The sequence below is a fragment of the Triplophysa dalaica genome, chromosome 21, assembly GCF_015846415.1.
Source record: "Triplophysa dalaica isolate WHDGS20190420 chromosome 21, ASM1584641v1, whole genome shotgun sequence".
NCBI lineage: Eukaryota > Metazoa > Chordata > Actinopteri > Cypriniformes > Nemacheilidae > Triplophysa > Triplophysa dalaica.
This window is the reverse complement of record NC_079562.1, coordinates 16162796-16183175: the sequence shown is the minus strand read 5'-3', so window position 1 is coordinate 16183175 and position 20380 is coordinate 16162796. Positions and strand designations below refer to the sequence as shown.

At 37.4% G+C, this 20380-nt stretch overlaps 2 protein-coding genes across 9 annotated transcripts in view; one reads left to right on the top strand and one right to left on the bottom strand.

Annotated features, from left to right (window-relative positions):
• Positions 1-20380, bottom strand: part of LOC130410588 (band 4.1-like protein 1) — a 97162-nt gene that overhangs the window by 20492 nt on the left and 56290 nt on the right. For all 6 annotated transcript variants that reach the window (XM_056735342.1, XM_056735339.1, XM_056735340.1 and 3 more), the window contains exons 5-9: positions 3332-3374; positions 2913-2988; positions 2421-2639; positions 1828-1915; positions 1283-1435 (exon numbers count right to left, since the gene is read on the bottom strand). In XM_056735342.1, the coding sequence (XP_056591320.1) occupies positions 1283-1435; positions 1828-1915; positions 2421-2639; positions 2913-2988; positions 3332-3374 (579 nt within the window). The remainder of the gene's footprint in view (positions 1-1282; positions 1436-1827; positions 1916-2420; positions 2640-2912; positions 2989-3331; positions 3375-20380) is intronic.
• On the top strand, positions 9843-18581 carry LOC130410589 (uncharacterized). Of its 3 annotated transcripts, none has more exons than XM_056735348.1 (6): positions 9843-11072; positions 11176-11217; positions 11315-11374; positions 11474-11521; positions 11661-11810; positions 11907-18581. In XM_056735348.1, exon 6 carries the CDS (start codon positions 13019-13021, stop codon positions 17021-17023), a length of 4005 nt encoding a protein of 1334 aa, XP_056591326.1. In that variant the 5' UTR covers positions 9843-11072; positions 11176-11217; positions 11315-11374; positions 11474-11521; positions 11661-11810; positions 11907-13018; the 3' UTR covers positions 17024-18581. The 3 variants fall into 3 exon arrangements, with proteins under 3 accessions (XP_056591326.1, XP_056591324.1, XP_056591325.1); XM_056735346.1 differs by having other exon boundaries at positions 11147-11217; XM_056735347.1 differs by having other exon boundaries at positions 9843-11217; positions 11679-11810.

Below are 20380 nucleotides of genomic sequence, written 5' to 3'. Positions count from 1 at the left end.
GGAGCCATTTGTCACGAGGTCTCCCTGCATCACAATTCGACAACGTTCATCAAACATATGTGACTGACACAGATTATGTTGTCAAGTATGTATATTTTTAGTATTGTTGAAACATCTGAACAGTAATCACAAACTGAGGGGGTACTGTTACTGTAAGATTGAACGCTTCTTTGTCATGTTCTTAATATTTGTGACGCAGTCTGTGTAAACCCAGCTTTTTACTCTTGAAATGGTAAACTCTGTGATCCGTGTTCGAGTCTGTCCTAGGTCATGCCCTGGGCCCATAGCCCAATCTCTCATCGCTTTTTTCCTGACTGTTCTCCACTGTCTTGTGTGAACAACTGGCAACCCACCTCCCCCCAAAAGAGCTTGTCAGCATTGACCACACATTCTTTAATTGTTGAAAAAAAATCTGTGTTTTTAATTTCTTAAAAATTAGTTTTGGAGATTTGGAGGTTTCTGCCAGACGATCTTTACCAGCATTTACAATTTTTCATCATAAAGTTTCCCATAATTAACAAGTTTTTCCAGCTATACATTTTATGATATGTTATATGTTCATACAGGAGGAAATATTCAGGGGGGTCAGAAGTTTTGGAAAATTATAATAAATCCTGCGAAAGGCTTGTTTTAAAACAAAGATGTACCGATATCTGCCAATAATCGGTCGATAAAAGTAATTTTTCACACTATAGGCTAGCGGCTGATGAATTTGTGCTCTGTACATAGAAAATGAAAAGAAACATCACCAGTTTGATGTTCAATATAAACAGCTATTATATGAATTAATGACATTCAGAAAGTTAAGAAATGTTCATTTAATTCTCAGAATCGGCATTGGCAGATATTACTCAAAATAATCGGCTGTTGCTTTCAAGTTTACTATATCAAAATTTATGATCTATCATTTACATCAATAAACACGTTTTACCTATTGCTATCATTTTTATGGATTTTGATTACTACTGTAGCTCAGTTGGCACAGTAATATATTAGCACTGCAACAGTTGTGGGTTCAAACCCCAGAGAGCACATATACTGATCCAAATATTTACCTTGAACTGCAAGTCACTTTAGATGAAAGCTTCTGCCAAATGCACAAATGTAAGAGATACTTTCAATTATGAGCAGCACGTCACTTGACAAACTGTAAAGTACAGTAGCTTCCCTAACACTCCTATACACATAAAGGGCGGGTCCCCATTGCACGGTCAGTAATCCTGTCCAGCTTTGGTGGAATTTCCATGGCTCATCACAGAGATCATCAAAAAGCTCTGTTTACCTCTCCAGGGCGGATCTTGATGTAGAAATTGCTCCTTTTGTAGGAGATCTTGAGGATCTTCGGCCAGGCAAAGCGGTTGATCCTCAGCCTGTCACGGTAAATCAATAGACCGTTGGCGCACACTCCCAGCATGATATCAATCCCTTCGGAATCCTGCCACAGCAAAAAAAGGGCAAAATACTGTTTAAAGGTACTGGACAGTAATAACTCACTGTCACTATATATAATGCCTAAAAAACTGAGTCAGCAAAATAACACCGATATCACTGAAGGACAGCGGCCTAAAGCCAACTCCAAAACATCAAGGAACGTACTGGATGAAGTGCAAACATAAAAGTGCAAACTTCTTCATTACGAAAGTTCTTTATGTCACTCCAATGTGATTTCAACCCTGTTGTATTGTCTTTCTTCTATGAAATTCTTTACTATTCAATGAAAGAACAGCGAAAACTTTCTACATACTTTCTCATTTTATGGTGGATTAATGCTTAAATGTATTGAGTTTTAGTGAATGAACCATTAACTATATGTGCTTTTTAATGTACCTTAGCATGATGCAGGTCAACCCCATACATGGAGAGTTTCTTTGCATTCTCCAGAAAGTTCATTTCTGCCTCTGCCGGCGTCATTCCCCTGAGCCACAATCACAACAGTAAAGATTAATTTCCATTTCAATCAGTTTCACATTCATTTTCCACTCACTATTAGTATTGAAATTGAAAAATTAACTATTGTAAATTCTGCCGTGGTACTACTTTACAACGATCACGAAATGAAGACGATACATTGGCATTCACTGAAGGAGCTATTGCAGCATTCGCCAAATACCTCAGATCTGACTGTGTGATTTATCTACAACATTAACTGAGTGACTGAACAAGAGTCAATATATCCACATAACTTTCAGACAAACATCAAAGACAGATGCTGAATAGTAAGAGGGTGTTTGTAAACAGATGTTTTATGACAGATCCTAACAAGCCAAGAAACGATCATCAACAGTTTAAAAGTAGCTCAAATAAAAATGCCTGGGTTGAAAAATCCTATTTTGAATATATTATGTAACTTTCATGAGATATTCCAGCAAAATATTTAAAACTATTTGATTATATGACAAATGTTAGCAGTAATCTCACACCTGTAAGTTCTGTGTAGCTCCATCACCCTCTCCTCCAGCTCACGGGTTTGATTTGGAGCGAAATGTAAATCACTGATGTAGTCTGAGCCATGGTCTTCCTGATCGTAATCTCCCAGCTCCGCCTGGACGGTGTAGGATCCCAGCAAAGCATGTGTGACGAAAGAACAGGGCAAGCGGCCGGAGAGAATGTCGTTGCGCAGCTGCAGACACAGATAGTACCTGAAACAGAGATTGAAGACTTTCGTATGCATTGCGTATACTTCTGATCTAGCATTTTTCTTTAGTGAACACAGTGGTAAGGATACTCTGGTCTCCATTTATTTCCAAATGTTTCCTAATTAAACATTATTTTACATTTAAAGTATTATTTTACATTGTTTCACAATATATCTATCTCTCTAGTACATTATATAGGTCACTTTGCTTTCTAGATGTCATTGGCCAATAAAAACTATTATGAAGACCATTATCTGTGAAAAGATCTTTGGTCACCTGGTAATGTCTTCCATGAGCTGAGAGGGGTCCGGCGGATAGAACTTGACAGCAAAGGTAAAATGCCAAGGACAAGCTGTAAACAAACATACAAATGAGAACAAGACACATGTAAACTGCTTAAGCTTGCAGAGGAGCAAACTTGTAGACATTCAAATATTTCTCAGGGGAACAGCATTTCAGTGGTCTCTGCGTGCAGCCCAAAAAAGCAAAGGTCAGACTGAGTGTGCCACTTTAACAGGCCTGAGTTACTGTTCAAAGTCTCTCACATGGGAAATAGCAGAAGTTAAATGAATGGATCGATGTTGTTGGCCTTATATTGAGGTGAGCAGTATTGAACAGGACAAGGCTGCAATGGAGACTAATTGTGTGCCTGTGAATGTGTAACATATGATCATTCATAGGACTGATCCACTCACTTCTCATCTGTTTCTTGATTTCCTTGGATGGGTCCAGCCAGTTCTGCAAAACATATTGGGTATATAAACTCAATGAAATTCACATTTCACTGTTGCAGCAAATAATTTTATAGGAATACATAAGAAGCCAAACTTATTCATTTTTCGTATTGAAGCTTAGGTAAATAGGGTGGGTCCGTGTACTTTTGCGTCCATTCGTTTTTCTTTTTTTATCCATGACGAGAAAAATAAAATATAAACGGTTGTTGTATTTTAAGCAAAAAAAGTTACATTCAAAATTTTGAATTAGAACAGTATTCAGAACATTCTACGAAAAAATGTATATTACGTATATAAATATAAATTATTAATTATAATTATAAATTATTATAAATGTATATACGACAATATGTATATTGACTTATTTTCAGATTTTTGTTTATGACTTTTTGCACCTTACTTTACATTTATAAAATACACAAATTAATATCGAATAAAAGCGAATTGTAGGCTACTAGTTTTCTGAGGCCAAATTAGTGACCCGGAAATATTTTTTCCCGCACCATTGAATGCGAAACACCATGTCTCTGGAACCGTACAGAGAAGTGATTTTGGACGTGATTTTAAAACACCACACACACAAGGACGTTGCTGAGCATCTGTCTCAAATTGGTGTTGGACGAGGTTGTTCGGCGAGGACTGTTAGAAGATTTTGTGCCAGTCATGGTGTGAGACGGGAGGTTTCCGACACTCAGCTGGAGATAGCTGTATCGGCAGCAGTACAAGAAGTAATAAAATGCAATATCATTCATAAGATGGTTACCCTAACACACCTGCCGCAATAATTATTTTCAAATTTCTTTCAGTAAATCAACTTTGGCAAAAAGTGGTGGGGACATGGTGCACTTGCAAAGTATCTGTGTACGTGGGTACTATGCCATGATCCCGAGATATCCGTAGTGCAACTAACACAAATTGCATATACATTACATTAAATATCCAGAAGTTAGACAAGAATTATTTAAAAAAAATAGCATTTTTGTAAAACTGAAAAAATAGTTGTATACCAATCATTTGATTTTCATTTATAAAATAATTTTAAATAAGAAAATTTACTTTGTTTGTGGTTAATCTCTCCATTAACTTGAAAACAAATATAAAGAAAAGCACATTTTTTGTTTTTTATATAGTTGTTAAAAAAAGAAAAACGAATGGACGCAAAAGTACACGGACCAGGGTTTTCTATTGAGCAATGCATTGAAAATGATACAACATTTTTTAAATCATATTTTTATTTTCATTTTATTTTATTTGTTTTTTGGGCTATGCTCTCTGTGTATTGCTGTTGTTGTTTCTGTGTAAAAAACATATTCTTTACGTGTGCAAAAATTTGGCAGTAAAGTTATTTAAAATGTTTTCTATGCGATTGGGGCACTTTAGAGATCCAACTATGCTTTCTTGGTCACTAAAACCTGAATAGTGTCACTGTCATTGTGAAACCTTGGATGTCCAAATTCACAGCAGGCCAGGAAATTGAAAAACATTTTTTTTTATTTACCGTGTTGTGAAAGTTGACAAGCACTTTTTAATCCTTCTAATTGGTTAGATAAGACCCAGAGAAAAACATAGAGGGTGACTAATAATATTGATTTATGGCAACAAAAACTCAAAATATGTAGATACATACAAGCTTTCAGAAGGAAAGCAGCGATCTATAACTATATTCAGGTTTCCATCCAAAGTTTAAAAATCGGCTTATGCCCAAATTGGAATATCGCATAAAACTTTTCTGGAATAAGCACAATTTTCATCCAAACTAGTCAATCGTCACTTCCTAATAAACTGGCGCTAAATATCATAAAGAAAAGTAAGAGAAGACACTGAATATAATAATTTCAATATATAATAATTACTTGCGCAAGCAGACGAAACACAATAAATCCGGCGCTTTTCTGGATGCCTGCTGTTGGGAACCCGCAGTCATGACAGTTCTGGTAGGCAATTACAGAAATCCTTTGACGAATCTACTCAGGCATTTAAGAATGACAATAACAACACTTCAGATGCTGTGTAACAAGATCAATACTCTGGTTAGTTACGTTACGCCAAATGCGTTTCCATCTCCAATTATTCGCATTAACCCTTTTTCGCAACAAAAAAAAACATCTCAAAGCGAGGGTATAAACCTTTTTGCGAGTTAACGTTTTTTATTTAGAAATTTGGTATTTCCATTAATTGTTTCTGATGCGAAACATCAAAATGCACATTAAACCAGCGTGATGGAAACCTGGCTACTGATTGGTAAAGGATTTATGCACTTAAAGGGTTAAATCTGTATCTAAACGGGAGGTCTGATGGAATTTCACTTCTTTGAATTAAGTTTGTGAGTAGTGTAGATGTTTGAGAATGAACCACATCTGCCAAGTCGCAATGCGCAAAGTTCACAGAAAAGGAAGATATTTTCTTTAACAGAAAACACTTTTTAAAGACTACAATGAACGGCTCTTTGGGACTACAATCAACTTTTTCCTAGGTTAGTGACATCATGAACCCCGAACTTGTCACTGACTGTGCCCTCTTAAACACGGACAGGGAATGGAATGAACATCTCAACAAACACTCTAAGCGGTAGACCAAACACTAAAGACTGGATAAGCATGACCAATCAGAGCATTTCGGAAGGAGAGACGTCATAGAAGCAGGAACTCAACAGCCTGTTTTCTGAGAATCGAGATGACTTGTAAAACACACGTAAAATCATATCATGAAACACACATGTCATATATAAAGTTTTTTTTGAAAATAGGATAAATGTTAAATGTTTAGCACATCAGAAAACAAAATCAAGAAATTTAGAAATAGGCAAAATAGGACCCCTTTAAAGGGGACATTTCATGAAAAACAGACTTTTTCAGTGTTTACATGCTAAAATCGGGTCTCTTGTGCATCTGCCAACTCAGAAAACGTAAAAAAAGACAAATCATGAACTTTTTTAATGTGAGCCTATCTCTGCAAGCCTTTGAGAAAATGAGTGCTTCAGAAATCGCGCTCTAACTGACGTAAGTAGTCGTTCTTATTATAATATTTCCGCCCCTTGTTCTGAAAGTGTCCAATCGCGCCGCCGCCATTGTTGTTTTCACATGTGTGAAGTTCCAACACCATGGCAAAAGTAGCAAAGCTTACGAACTGTTGTGTTGTTGGCTGCACAGAACAATGTTCCCAGACTCACGGGAGACAAGAGAGCGATAGATTTATTAAGTTTCCAATGGAAATCATCCACACTGAGCGAGGCAAAGCTACAAATAAAGACATTGTAAGTACCGGTATTTTTTAAGTAAGACCCCAGGGACCTGCGGCAACTTAAAAGTAGATAAAATGTCACTGTGACACGTTTGTCCGTTCACTATTAGAAAGCAATGTCTGTGGCGTGTAAACATGCTACGGGATTTCCCTGTGTACCATTAATTTGACTTGGAGAAATAGCGATGCGTTTGTCTCGAGCTTATCGGAAACAATATGTTTGGTGTTCAAAGACGAGACACACAGCAAAACAGCGCGTTTCTCCTTACATGCAAAAGTGGGCATGTAGCGCATGGAATATTAAAAGATCTGTGGTGTATTATGAGCTAAAACTTCACAAACACACTCTGGGGACAAGACTTATTTAACATCTAGTGAAACCATTCGAACAACCTCTCCTTTGAAGAAATGTGATGTTGACATGGTCTTACTCAATTAATATTACAGATATCAAGATTATATTTTTATTGTATATATCTTTATGTAATGTAGGATGATTTTGTGAAGAATACAGTATCAAACAAAAAAAGAGTTGGGGTTTTCACAGGCAGGGTCACAAATGTTACACAAATGGAAAGGTTTATAATAAATATGTCATTAATACGCACAACAGCACTCTTCCTTATGTTAAATTACTTCTTGTTGTCAAATCTTAAGTCTATATTTTTATTTGTTTTCTTGTTCAAAACATGAATGTATGCAGATTCAAATGATGTTTTTATCATGTTTGGGTGATTTATGGTGATTTGGAAAATGTTCCGTCTCCATGTCTCTCCGTATGCCTGAACTGAGATACAGCAAGGTGAGGCTCTTTCCATCGCAGCAGGTGATGAATGCAAATCTCAGCATCTGCCTTTCCCATCGTGGCTTTAAATCTAAATAAGATGCTCTGAATTTAGGGCATGAGGGAAGATCAGAGGAGATCAATGCAATCTGCAATACATCTGCATAAACTTCATTTCCAGCTAACAGCTGCATGAATTGGTTTCATACGAGGACACAGACATGGGAGAGACAGAAGCTTTTTCAGGCTTAATGTAGACAGTAATAGTTTAAACAGAAGGCTTAAAATAGCATACTGAGAATGATTAAACAAGTTCAAATTTTTTGGTGAACTGTCTCTTTAAGGAACTGCTGGAAGTCAACCGTCAAGTCTTTGATGGGTAATTAATGTGAGTAATTGAGTGCAGGTTAAAAAGTACATTGAGCTGAAGTGTGTTTCCAAACCCAGTGCAAATAAGAGCTGTGTTGGCTCATCAACATGCTAAGCAATTTAATGCACAATGAGTATCAATTATCTGTCGCAATCTTCATGGTGTCTGACCAAAGTAAAGAGCACTTCATTACAAACTCTCCATCTCTCGAGCAATTTAGGGAGAAAAGAAGTGTCTGCTTCTGTTACTCTATCCATATATCAGACAGACATAAAAGAGTCAATGTTTTTCCCGAATGGCATGAAAATGACATTTCCTGTGAGGACTGGGAAATTGCATTTCAATCGTTAAAGCTCAGTTCAACATCAGTAGACATGTTTGGTGTCATATAAAGATATCTGACAGCAGGGATGATAAGACATAAAACCTGACAGATGGGGAAAGATTTTAAGATCATTTGGGAGACATGCAACACTAAGTTATAATACATGTATAATCACATGCAATTTTGACAATATTCCCCCAAAATTACAGTTCTGTGTTAATAGAAACAAGATAAATCACATCTGTTTTTCTATTTAAAATATTACACTATTACAATTTTCCATCAGTTTCACAATCTGTGCTAGCTTTTGCACAAACCCAAATTATTCTCAGCATGATTTGACAACGTTTCACAGATTTTTACAAAAAGTTAACAAAGTCTGTGTCATAAAAACTGCTTATGTTTGATTAACAACCTAGAAATAGTGCAAAATGACTCATAATTACATACATGATTTTGTCTTTTTTGTGTGAAATAGAGCTGCCACAGAGCTACTTTGCTCTAGAAAAGACCCTCATCCAGTTTCCTATTGGCTGTATATGAGAATCAACACAAAATATGACACAGTAGTAGTAAATATGATACACCGTGTGTCAAAAATTGTGATTTATTACCCAAATTTATGGCCCCCTGCTGTGTTTTTATGATTATGACCTCGTTTGACCCCCTAATTTATGGCCCCCTGCTGTGTTTTATGATTATGACCCCCTTTGATCGTGCAACGTGTGTACATTTATGACCTTTGTTGATGATCATAAAAGATGTTTGTAATGTCCAGACCTCGCTGTCACACACCCCCCCTTCACAGGATGTCATTGACCAAACATTGAACTCCTGTGAATGAGGGCAATAAAGAGTTAAAGAATACAAGAAGCATGTTTAATAAAATAGATATATAGTGAACAAATAAATAAGACAAAATAGTAAGGTTGAGATTTTTAAGCTTAAAAATAACTTTTTTAAAACATTATGAACTTTTTTCAGAATGAATGGTCTTTGACCATAATCTCTATGGATGAAATGACATAAAAGGAGTTAAAAAATTAATAAGAACTGATGCTAGCTAAATAGTGTTTAACTGAAATAAGATTAAATATTTTGAAGTAAGGTTTTAAGTTTTTAAAAGAACATACCCTGTGTTTTGTGGGGGTGAGTCGTTTGCAGTCAGATGTTCAAATGGAGATGAACTACGGGTTAATGTTGTGAGTTTCTTTGTCCCCCCTCGTTACCTGAGTACCCCTCCCTCCCATCCGCACTAGATCTTTTAACATGCAAAAAAACATGGTGTGAAATCAGTGTGATGTGGATGCATTGTATATTAGAGAGGGAGAGAGAGTAAATTAAATTGTGTTATGCGGAGTGATGGTTCTTCTAAGAGTAGTTTAAAAGTTTTTGTTCTGCATGTCTCATGTACTTTCTATATGAACCCCACACCATATGACAAATGTTGGCTTCTTATGGCTAGACTCACAGCGGGTGTGTGTCTCAGAACAGCATGAAGTCTAGGGGTCTGTCTTTCTTATCAACATGTACCATACAAACTTTATACTTGGGTGTTTTTATGACTTTGTAATCAGATGATGGGGTTTTTCGGTTTTTTTTTTCTTTTTTTTTTCGGGGTTATCTGCTAGTTTAAAATAGTCAGCTTTTTAAGTTTTTAAAAAGAAAATACCCGTGTTTTGTTGGGGTGGGTCGTTTGCAGTCAGATGCTCAAATGGAGATGAACTACGGGTTAATGTTGTGAGTTTTTTTTGTCCCCCATCATTACCTGAGTACCCCTCCCTCCCATTCACACTAGATCTTTTAACAAGCAAAAAACATGGTGTGAAATCAGTCTGATGTGGATGCATTGTATATTAGAGAGGGAGAGAGAGTAAATTAAATTGTGTTATGCGGAGTGATGGTTCTTCTAAGAGTAGTTTAAAAGTTTTTGTTCTGATGCCTGGTTCATGTCCTGTCTACATGACCCCCACACCCTCTGACAAATGTTGGTTTCTTATGGCTAGACTAACAGCGGGTGTGTGTCTCAAAACAGCATGAAACTAGCGGTCTGTCTTTCTTATCAACATGTACCAAACAAACTTTATAATTGGGTGTTTTTATGACTTTGTAATCAAAGGCCGGGTTTTTTCTGGTTCCTGGCTCTATCTTCAATATCTCTAACCCTCACAGTATGGCAAACTTATATGTCTCTAAAACACTGCATGAAGCTAGGGGTCTGTCTTTCTTATCAAGATGACACGAACAGAGTTTATAATTGTGTGTTTTTATGACTTGGTGATCAAAGGCTGAGGTTTTCTGTTATTCTTAGGGTTGTATTCTGTATTTATAACACTGGAGTTTGGCAATGAGTCCTGATGCGTAACATAACATAAAGTCTGTAAGTTGTGATTACGTTTTATAATATAGAGAGTTTTCAATTAAATATCTGTGTGTGATGTTATCTCTTAAGAAATGAGAGGGTTCCAAGTTTAAGTCTTTTATCTCTAAAATGGTGAAAGCGTTTGAGACTTTGATAAGAAGGATGATCTCCCCCCCAATCAATGTACAATGATATACCTTTTAATTAAAGGATATGTCCCGACATGTTTTATTCCCGTTCATTTAAGAATGGTTCACAATGTAATATGTATGTTAAGCGATAAATATGCGATGGTACAGGTTTAGCGTCCATGGGTTAAGTCAAAGATTAATTAAACCATTTTTTTTTTCTATTCATCATGCATGATATTCTACTGCCCCCTTGTGGCTCCCGTGCATATGGAGCAACGGTCGTCATTTTGTTTTTACTATTAAAAGTCATAAAGTAAATTAGGGAGGTTCTTGGTATTCATGCAAATATACAAATCACATCAGGGGGAGTTACTGCCCTCCTCCTTCATTCATTAGGCCTTCGCGCGCTTTTAGAATACATTGCAACATCGGCCCCCGACGAAGACTCTACTCTACACATATTTTAAAACAATGACTTCGAATCTAGTTGGTAAGTAAAGTTACATTTATTAAGGTAGCTTCCTTGTTAAATATACTTATTTGTTTAACTTTAACGTTTAACAGGATTTAAATAATCTCTGTGTACGATGCAGGATCTGCGGAAGCAGTAGCATTTGACCAAATTGATCTGCTTTGTGAGTATTATTTCATCTCGATATACTATTATTTTCGAAAAATGGTAGATTTATAAATGTTTTATTTATATTTGGTTTTATTTTTAATTCTATATAGTAAATGCTGAATTGATTACTGCCGCAGTTCAAAGCGATAATGCTAATAGCAATTTGCAAGGTAGGCTATGTTTTATCTTCAAAATAAAAAGTCGTATTCTTTTACGTTTTGTATCTTTGTGTGATGTTTAAAATTTGAAATATTTTTATTTCAATATAGTAAATACTGATGCCCCTCAAACAAGTGCTGCACACAGCGATTTGCAAGGTATACTTTATGTAACATCTCTTTTCTGAAAAAAAATAAATAAAATATATATTGTCTAAAATCAGTTTGAAAATGAAAAAAAAAAAAAAAAAAAACTATCTTGTTGTTTATTTTTCTTTCCCCGGGGTTGATAATGTAGCATTTGTTACACAACCAGGGTTTGCGAATACAACAACGTCTTCAATTTCTCCGAGTCCGGTTAACAGGCTCAGTCGAAAACGCAGACGTGTCGCTATAAATTCGATACCAGCGGATCAAAACGTTCCCCAGCAAGCTATTCAAGCAGTTGGTAAGTGTGACTATTTAGCTATTATTTATTTAGGATTTGTAAATATGTTTTATGGAGTGCTAATATGGTTCTATATTTTGTACTACGTCTAAACAGATTTCTACACGGAAGATGTACTGAGGGGTGATGGTACGGAAACTTGGAGCAGTGTTTTGGAAGAGATCTCGGAGGCCATCAAAAATATACCTGAGGTCATTTTAACAGACAACAGCGAAGTCGTAACTTCATCCGGGGTTCAAGGGTCATCTACTACGGAGGATTTAATTGTTCCGGTGAAATCATCTGTGGATCTACCATCCAACCAGTATCACTTTAACCATGAGTTGATGCTGGAGATAAGTGAAAAATGTCGCCAGATGCAAGAAAGCCTGAACATCCACAGTGAACTAACGAGACGGATGTATGGATGTATTGACACTTTATTATCCAATTCAGCGGAGCAAGGTTCGTTAAACAGGGTACTGTTGGAACGTACAGACAATCTTGAAGGGACATTACAAAGGAGTGTACAGAGCCATGAAAATGAACGCCACAATAGACAACTAATGGTAAGATTATTGGCTAATCTTAATCGCGCTATTTTACACAATGGTAGACTTTAATTAAGGTTAAAAAACTGTTCTTGAGTCGTTGTTGTCCGGAATTAACGACTATTTAGTATTCTTAAAAACAAAATGATTTCTTGATATACTTTTTGTTTGAATTAAGGTTTATTTTAACATTGCTTCTAGAGCTGCTATTGGTGTAGGGGTTTAATGTGTATTTTGTGCATTCTAGCTACTGTGTTTATTTTGCAGGAATTAAGGGTAATTTGAAATGCTTTTCTTCAGCTACTGTGTTTATTTTGCAGGAAATAAGGGGTGTTCTTATTTGTATGTTTGATTATTTTAGTGTGTATTTTGTGCATACTAGCTACTGTGTTTATTTTGCAGGAATTAAGGGTAATTTGAAATGCTTTTCTTCAGCTACTGTGTTTATTTTGCAGGAGATAAGGGGTGTTCTTATTTGTATGTTTGATTATTTTAGTGTGTATTTTGTGCATTCTAGCTACTGTGTTTATTTTGCAGGAATTAAGGGGTTTTTAATTGCTTTTCTTCAGATACTGTTTTTATTTTGCAGGAAATAAGGGGTGTTCTTATTTGTATGTTTGATTATTTTAGTGTGTAATCAGAGGAGAATCTGTCTAACGGGTAATACTATTTTTAAAAATGGCGGGTAAAAGAGTAAGGTCAGATGATGATTTAAATGGCTGTCAACAGATACGTTCTGTAAGAGGTAGAAATGAGCATTTGTCTTTAACTGAACAGCTACAAGAAGATATCGATCAGCAAATCGAAGTTCTTGGGGGGGATTATCGAAATTTTGATATGGTTTTACAAAGTCTGGATCTCCCAGAGGAAATAGATGAGCCTTCATCCCCTAACATATGTGAAAGGCTTGAGGAAATTATTCAGATGCAAAATCTGGATTTTGAAAGACGATCTAACATATTACAAACCGGTGATGGTGAGATTAATAATTCCGCAGAGCAGGTACCAGATAACCCTCTGGATTTAAGTCAGAATGATTTAGACACACTTAGATGTACTGGTGGTAATGTAGCTGATTATACAATTGTCCCAAGACCATTTTTTAATGGGTTAGAGATTCACAGAAATATGAATTTAAGAGAAATAGCGTCCACAGATTTGGCCGCATACACTATTTTTGTGCAAGACGCTTTGTCTGAAATTGTGTCCTTTTCCAGACAGTTGGGAGGTGAGGGATCTTTTATCAATATCAGCCTCAGAGGTCCCAGTCTAAAATCGGATGTGAACGCTTTATTGCGCCCTGGTAATGACGATGACGAGAGGCATTTTGTAGATCAGTTTGAATCTGTTGTACAAAGTAATGCTCAGGTGATGGTTGATGATAGTCTGCAATTACATGTATCCATAGCTAGAAGTCGGCAGGGGGGTGGTACCCGTAGGAAGATAACTGATATAGCCCATGATGAAGTGCTGAAGAGAAAAAGAATGAACTTATTCTCACCCTGTAACATGACTAACAACTTGTGTTTTGCTATATGTTTAGCACATTTTCTCGACCCCCTGGCAGAACATGCTGTTTTAGAAAGCAGGGCCTGTGATATACAGACTGCTGCAGGTCTCACATCTCAAGAATGTGTGGGGTACAATCATGTTGCATGTTTTGAGCAACCGTTAGGTCTGAAGATAGTGGTATTTACCAGGGCTAGTGGCGGAAAGTTAGAGATGTACAAAACCCATGACGAGCCACATGATAAGACAGTGTTTCTATACCTGCATGATGGCCATTATCATATGATAGAATATGTGGAGGCGTTTCTTGGCTATCCTTATGTGTGCAGTTACTGTTACAAAGGTTTTACAAACCGACTGAATCATGATTGTGCATATAATTGTTCTGTATGCAATGACATTCAGTGTTACAAACAGATTAAACGGTCAATACACTGTCCAGACTGTTTGCGATTCTGTAAATCAGAGTATTGTTTTAATGCACATAAAAGGGTTTCTGGTGATGGATCTGGTAGATCAGCTTGTGACACAACCAAATACTGTAGCAAATGCGGTAGGCGTTATCATGTAGCCACAATCCAAAACAAGCCTCATAAATGCCCTGCACTCTGTTGTTTCTATTGTAGTGTGGATATAAGCCATGAGGGTTCGCATGAATGTTTCATACAACCTGTTCCATTCAAAGTGATTAAAGACAAATACATATTTTATGACTTTGAAACAAGCTGCGATGCTGGTAAACACATTGCAAATTATGTTTGTGCCATGACATTTAGGGGCAAGGCATTTGAGTGGGGTGGTGAGAATTGTATCAAGCAGTTCGTCCAGCAGTTTAGACGGCCAAAATATAAAAACTACACATTTGTGGCACACAACGGTGCGGGTTTTGATAACTTCTTAATCCTAGAATATTTCTGCAAGGAGGGGCTCTTGCTTAATATAGTCATGCAGGGTTGTAGATTAACCTTCATGTATGACGAGAGTTTCAAACAACGTTACATTGACAGTTTCTCATTTATGCCAATGGCCCTAGCAAAGACACCTGCCGCATTTAATTTGCTAAACACAGAGAAGGGTTACTTTCCGCACTTCTTTAACCGGACAGAGAATCAATGTTATCAGGGCCCCTATCCAGCCAAACATTACTATGGTTACACGACAATGTCAGACAGTGCCAGGGTTAAGTTTGACCAGTGGTATGACACACGCAAAGGAAAGATCTTTGACTTCAAGAAGGAGATTGGTTTGTACTGCATGAATGATGTTGTTTTACTTCGTGAGGCTTGCATCACGTACAGGAAGGAGTTCATTGAATGTACACAGGTAGATCCATTCAGCTTTACAACTTTAGCATCCTGCTGTATGGGTGTGTTCAAATCACACTTTCTCACCCCTAACACAATAGCTCTGACACATAATAATGCATACATACACCAGCACAAGACATTCTCGAATGTTTCGATTGAGTGGCTTGAATATGTGAAAAAGACCCGTGATGTGGACATACACCACGCATTGACACATGGTGAGATGCAGTTTGGAAGTTTCTATGTTGACGGTTATTACGAACAATCTGGTGTAAGGAAAGCACTTGATTTCGCAGGGTGCTACTTCCATGGCCACGGGGAATGTTACAGATCAGATGATATCAATCCACAGTCCAAACTGCCATATGGAATACATTTGAAAATGTTTAATGATAGGCTTGAGGTTTTGAGGAAATCATACAATCTTGTTGTTGAGGTCATGTGGGAGTGTCGTTGGAGGGAGCTTAAGAGAACTGATGCTGATGTAATTCACTTTATGTCCACTTACTCTGCACCTGAAAGATTGAAACCACGTGATTCGTTGTTTGGCGGCCGCACAAATTCTTACAAGCTGTTCCACAAAGCAGGGGAGGGAGAGAAGATTAGGTATGTTGATTTTACCAGTCTGTATCCATTTGTTCAGTCTCGAAGGCCCTACCCCCTTGGTCACCCTGAAATTATCTTCAAGGATTTTCAAAAAATTGAAAATTATTTTGGGTTAGTCAAAGCTAAGGTCCTTCCACCCCGGGGTTTACTCCATCCCGTGCTACCTTACCGATGTCAAGGAAAACTCATGTTTCCCCTTTGTCGCACCTGTGCAGAAGAGCTAAGCAAAGTTATGCCTTGCACACACACTGATGAGGAAAGATCAATTTCCGGGACATGGGTTAGTCTTGAATTGTTGAAAGCTATTGAGAAAAACTATGTAGTTTTGAAAATTTTCGAGGTATGGCATTTTCCACAAAAATCTGACAGTCTGTTTGGTGGGTATGTGAAAACATTTTTGCGTTTTAAACAGCAGGCCTCAGGCTACCCCTCACACGTAACCACTGAGGAGGACAAACAGGCATACATCGACGACTATCATCAGAAAGAGGGGATTCAACTGGATCGTCAAAAAATCTGTCACAATCCCGCCCAACGTTCAATTAACAAATTGTTGCTTAATTCGTTGTGGGGTAGGTTCTCCCTCAGAGAGAACATGCCTAATTGCAAGCTTTTGCAAAGTGCTTCGGATTTTTCTCAGTTTATCTTTGGATGTAAGTATGAGGTGAAATATTTCATGTTTGTGTCTGATGAAGTAGCCTTGGTACAGTACCGACATGTAGAAGGGTCCGTTTACGAGACGCGCGATGTTAATGTATTCATCGGGGCGTTTACTACAGCGCATGCACGGTTGGAGCTGTACAACCTCATGGACAGGTTGGGTGATAGGCTACTGTATAGTGATACGGATAGTGTCATCTACGTGTCTAGAGATGGAGATTGGGAACCTCCTCTGGGGCCTTACTTAGGGGACCTTACAAATGAACTTGATTCAGATGATTTTATTATAGAAGTAGCTTCTGGAGGTCCGAAAACATATGGCTATAGGACTTATAAGGGAAAGGTCACAATGAAAGCAAAAGGTATAACCCTTAATTCAGAGAACTCCAAAGTCATTACACTCGACTCATTAATTGGTCTTGTTGACAGCTATGTGACATCATCTGACAGCAATCAACACCTCCTTGCTCACACAGACAGTATTGTTAGGAATAAAAAGAACTTTACACTGAGAAACAAATCAGTTGTTAAAAGGTTCAAGGTGGTTTATAACAAACGACAGCTTCTCCCTGATTACACAACTCTTCCTTATGGGTACTAATAATGTTTTTGGGTATAGGGGTGTACAAGAGACAGAGGGGTTTGATTTCAGATTTCAACACCCGTTCTCCTGTGTAATAAGTGGGCCTTCCAACTCTGGGAAGACGTATTTTGTCAAAATGATGTTACAAAATGCCCAGAGTCTGATTTCAGAAAAAATTGAAAATATTGTGTATATATATGATTGCTGGCAACCTATGTACGATGATTTGTTGAAAATGTATGACATTAAATTTATTGAAGGTATTCCACAGAGTCTTAATGACGATCGTTTGTTTCCACCCTACAAAACTAATTTTTTAATTTTAGATGATGTTATGAAAGATGCTAGTGGTAATTCTGAAGTTGAAAGAGTCTTCACAAATTATGTTCACCACAAAAATCTGAGTGCATTGTACATTGTTCAAAACTTATTCTGTCAGGGCAAGGCTAGTAGGACAATCAGCTTGAACACAAATTATCTGGTATTGTTCAAGAACCCCCGAGACAATACCCAAATTAATGTGCTGGCCAGACAGATGTATCCTCGAAACACAAAGTTTTTTATGGAGTGTTATCAAGATGCTACCCGCATTCCTTTTGGTTACCTGATGATCGACTTTAAAGCGAAAACACCAGAGCAATATCGTCTCAGAACAGATCTGCTCTCACAAAATCCTGTTGTCTACATTCAGAAAAGAACACACTGACGTAATTAGAGATGTCTGCAAGACTTGTAAGAAACCTGGCTCTTTTAAAGTTGTTATTAAAAGCTACACCTAAACAAAGACGCGTTATTTTAGCGGATGCCACAGACGAGTTCATTTTAACATTGTGTGAAGTGGCTCTAAACGTACTTCATGGTAATGTACCACTTACATCGCAGCAATATCAGAAGCTGAAGAGAAGAAAAAGTGAAATCAAAATTGTCGCGGACAAACAGGTTGGATTTAGAAGGAAAAGAAAGTTAATCAATCAGAACGGGGGATTTTTCATACCTCTTCTTCTAAGCGCTGCAGTGCCTTTCATTACCAGTTTAATTACTTCTAAATAAGTAAAGATGGAGTATGCTGAAAAGATGTTTCTAGTACCACAAAGTCAGTTGGATAAGATCAAGACTGGTACCCCACGTGAGACTATTCAGCAGGTTGTGGAGAATGACTTGGACATGACTATAAGAAATATTTTGAACCGCCCTGATCTGGGGTCATATGAAAAGGCTAAGATGTACACTGCTGTTTTACAGAGATTTTTAACACTGTCTAAACAAAGTGACAGGGAATCCAACACATTAACATTAACCATACCACAGGCTGACCTCGTTGAAAAAGATAAAGAAAAACCTACTGTGACAGATAGTGTGAGTGGTGATGATGCTCTGGACAATGTTGTTGAGGACATTTTAAAGCATGTTCCAAAGAGGAGTGTGAAAAATGTTCGATACATTTTAGATAAAATGTCCAAAACTAAAGAAATCACGTCCTGGGGGGAATCAGGAGAGTTTGTTTTTAAAGGTAGAACGATCCCTGGTTCACACATGTACGATTTACTTAAAGGTGTGACGGCACCACAAAAGATTGCTGATGAACGGAGACCACATGGTTGGAACGAGTTTCTGGAGGCCATTGCTGTTTTAAATATACCATACTCTATGGTTCCAAACCACTATGTCAGACATGCGGTAAACTCATTTAAACACAGAACGTTACAGCCTGTGAACGGAGCACCTGAGGGGAGTAGACAAAGAATACGTGTGAACACCCCTTCAACACAAGAAAATTATCCGGAAGGCAATGCATTTCAATCACCCACTCTTAACCCATCTCGTTGGATACATTTTTAAACTCATGAGATTTGCATGATTATTGTTATTGTCGTTTACTTGTTATTATATGTATTGTTCAATGTTTTACATATGAATAAAGGCTTGGAGACACCCCATTTCTGTTTTTAGAATTTATTGAAAACATAAGACATAAACATTTCACCTGTTTGTACACACTGAATACAATTTAAAACACTTTCATTACATTGAGCATGTTTTAGTTTTTTAACAAAAGCTGACACAATTTTATCATTTTTAACCAAATCATCACTATACAGTCTCATAACGTAATCATAATCAAACCCTTTAGCCATGTGGTAGAGGAAAAACACACAGTGCTGTCCGCATGTGTCTGATGAATAATCTTGGACTTGTAAGTTCGAATGCTGTATCTCCTTAGAATTGCGTTTTAAAAAGTTTTTAATATTTTGTGGAAATCCTTGGTAATCGGGGTTATTACCAAAACTGTCAAAAAAACATCCTACACCATCCTCATTTACGTAAATGGCTAACCAGTGTTGTCCCGGCATTCCAGAAGGATGTGTGTTCAATATAACCATCAAGGGTAGTTTTTTTATTTGATTTTTGGGTAGATAGTCGTACGGTAGCACACCGAGAAAATTGATATTGCAGGAGACCTTATCCATCACGGCCGTAAGCTGTATAGTATTCATTTTGGTCTATTAATAGTAATCAACCAGTATCTGACGACGATTTGAAACCTCAAGAACACTGTCAAATGTAGCATAAAGTAGCAGATTTATTGTGCGGGGTAGAGGTTGTCTAAAACGTGCTTCCAGTCTAATATTACCGCTCTTGATTAGTGATACGTGCTGAGAGCATTCAGAATCAGGTGTTAGGTTGAACATATAAATTGTGTATCCAAATAAGAATTCTTCTCGGTCAATAGATAGGGACTGATTTTTAAGATGCCTTCCAGAAGCCAATGCTAACTGGTAAAATTCCCTCACTGCTGACCCATTTTCATATTCAGGCTGTAGCGGCTTCGCAGGGTGTTGTTGCCCATCAACATAGATGGCTAAGAATTCTAAATCATAATTTTTAAACGCGAAGGGGTTTTTATCATATGAACCTACAAATGCATCATTATCAACCATGGCTAGTACAATAGATTTTGGTAGAGTTCCTAAGAATAGGTTTTCTTGAGTGCTCACCCTGGAACCTACTGGTATGGAGAAATTTTTCAGACATACTCGGTCCATTGGGTATTTAGCGGTGGTTGAGAGCAGGACCTGCGCGTGGCCCAACCTTACAGCTGGTGATACTGACACTTTTTTCACAAATAACGATGCTGAGAGGATGTTTAGTTTATAGGCTATATTGTCACTCCTCATCAAGCAAAATTCGTCTTTACCTCTGGTCATCCTTATTTTAATGTCCACTCCATTAAGCATCAGTTTTTCTTGAAAGAATATATCGCTATGTATGGGTGTAAGAAGCTGGACCACATTGCTGGCGTTGGTAAAGGCAGCTCTTTTTGTCAGACCATGATTACCCCCTGCGGGGTCGGTAGTATCCATATGTCCAGCCGTA